Source organism: Aplysia californica, unplaced genomic scaffold, assembly GCF_000002075.1.
Source record: "Aplysia californica isolate F4 #8 unplaced genomic scaffold, AplCal3.0 scaffold01615, whole genome shotgun sequence".
Classification (NCBI taxonomy): Eukaryota; Metazoa; Mollusca; class Gastropoda; order Aplysiida; family Aplysiidae; genus Aplysia; species Aplysia californica.
This window is the reverse complement of record NW_004798885.1, coordinates 54,677-55,831: the sequence shown is the minus strand read 5'-3', so window position 1 is coordinate 55,831 and position 1,155 is coordinate 54,677. Positions and strand designations below refer to the sequence as shown.

Genomic DNA, 1,155 nt, shown 5'->3' with positions numbered 1-1,155 from the left:
CCTGTCGTCCTGGTGGAAAGCACAAAGACAGAAAGCCCACCACCCGCGGCCCGCCAATCGGCCCCCCCACCACCGCCCACCCCAACACCCCCAGCCTCCAGGAAAGACTCGGTGGTCTCCACCAGAAGTTCCACAGTGTCTACGCTGGACAGTGAGGTGGGTGGTCACGCACGCTCACATATACACACACACACACATACACACACTTGCATACCCACACACGCTCACATATACACACACACACACACATACACACACACATACACACATGCATACACCATACACACACACATACACACATTTGCATACCCACACATGCTCACATATACACACACAAATACACACATGCATACACCATACCCACACGCACTTACATATATACACACACACCTACACACACACACACTCACACGTGCACGCCCGGGCGCGCGCACACACATACTCGTACACACACATATATACACACACACATATGCACACACTCACACGTGCACGCCCGGGCGTGCGCACACACATACTCGTACACACACATATATACACACACTCACATGTGCACGCCCAGGCGCGCGCACACACATACTCGTACACACACATATATACACACACACATATATATGCACACACACACATATGCACACTCACACACATGATATTCTCACCCTTGTTTTTTCTGGGTCAAAATATCAATTGATTATTTTCACCTTTTTACTTGGTCCAAAGGTTAGCTATTCTCAATTTAAAAAGTGAATATTTTTTTCAGCTTTTGTGTTTTTCTGTGTCAAGAGATGAATATAATTCTCAGGTTTGTTTTTTTCTGGGTCAAAAGGTCAACCGTGTTTCTCACAAGTGCAAGTGCCAGGAGTACGTGAACAAGCTCAGTGAAGGAGTCTACGACGTTTTTGGAAAACGAGTTTTTATCAGGGTGAGAATCTGTCGACTTTTCTTGTTCGTTTTTAAGTCGTTTTCTCATCCGCATGATTTGTTCCACAGATGTGTGAGGCGGCCTTTTACCTGTACCTTGAGCTGTCGGTCTACGTTCATAAACTTTTACCAATCAAGCTATGTATTGGTCTACGTTCATAAACTTTTACCAATCAAGCTATGTATTGGTCTACGTTCATAAACTTTTACCAATCAAGCTATGTATTGGTCTAC

The 1,155-nt window shown here is 45.3% G+C and overlaps 1 protein-coding gene across 1 annotated transcript in view; it reads left to right on the top strand.

The window, feature by feature from the left end:
- Positions 1 to 1,155, top strand: part of LOC101849989 (growth arrest-specific protein 2) — a gene marked incomplete at its 5' end in the record, with an annotated part of 11,722 nt that overhangs the window by 7,526 nt on the left and 3,041 nt on the right. Inside the window, 2 exon segments of the mRNA XM_035973655.1 lie at positions 21 to 156; positions 827 to 922. Coding sequence (XP_035829548.1) covers positions 21 to 156; positions 827 to 922 — 232 coding nt within the window.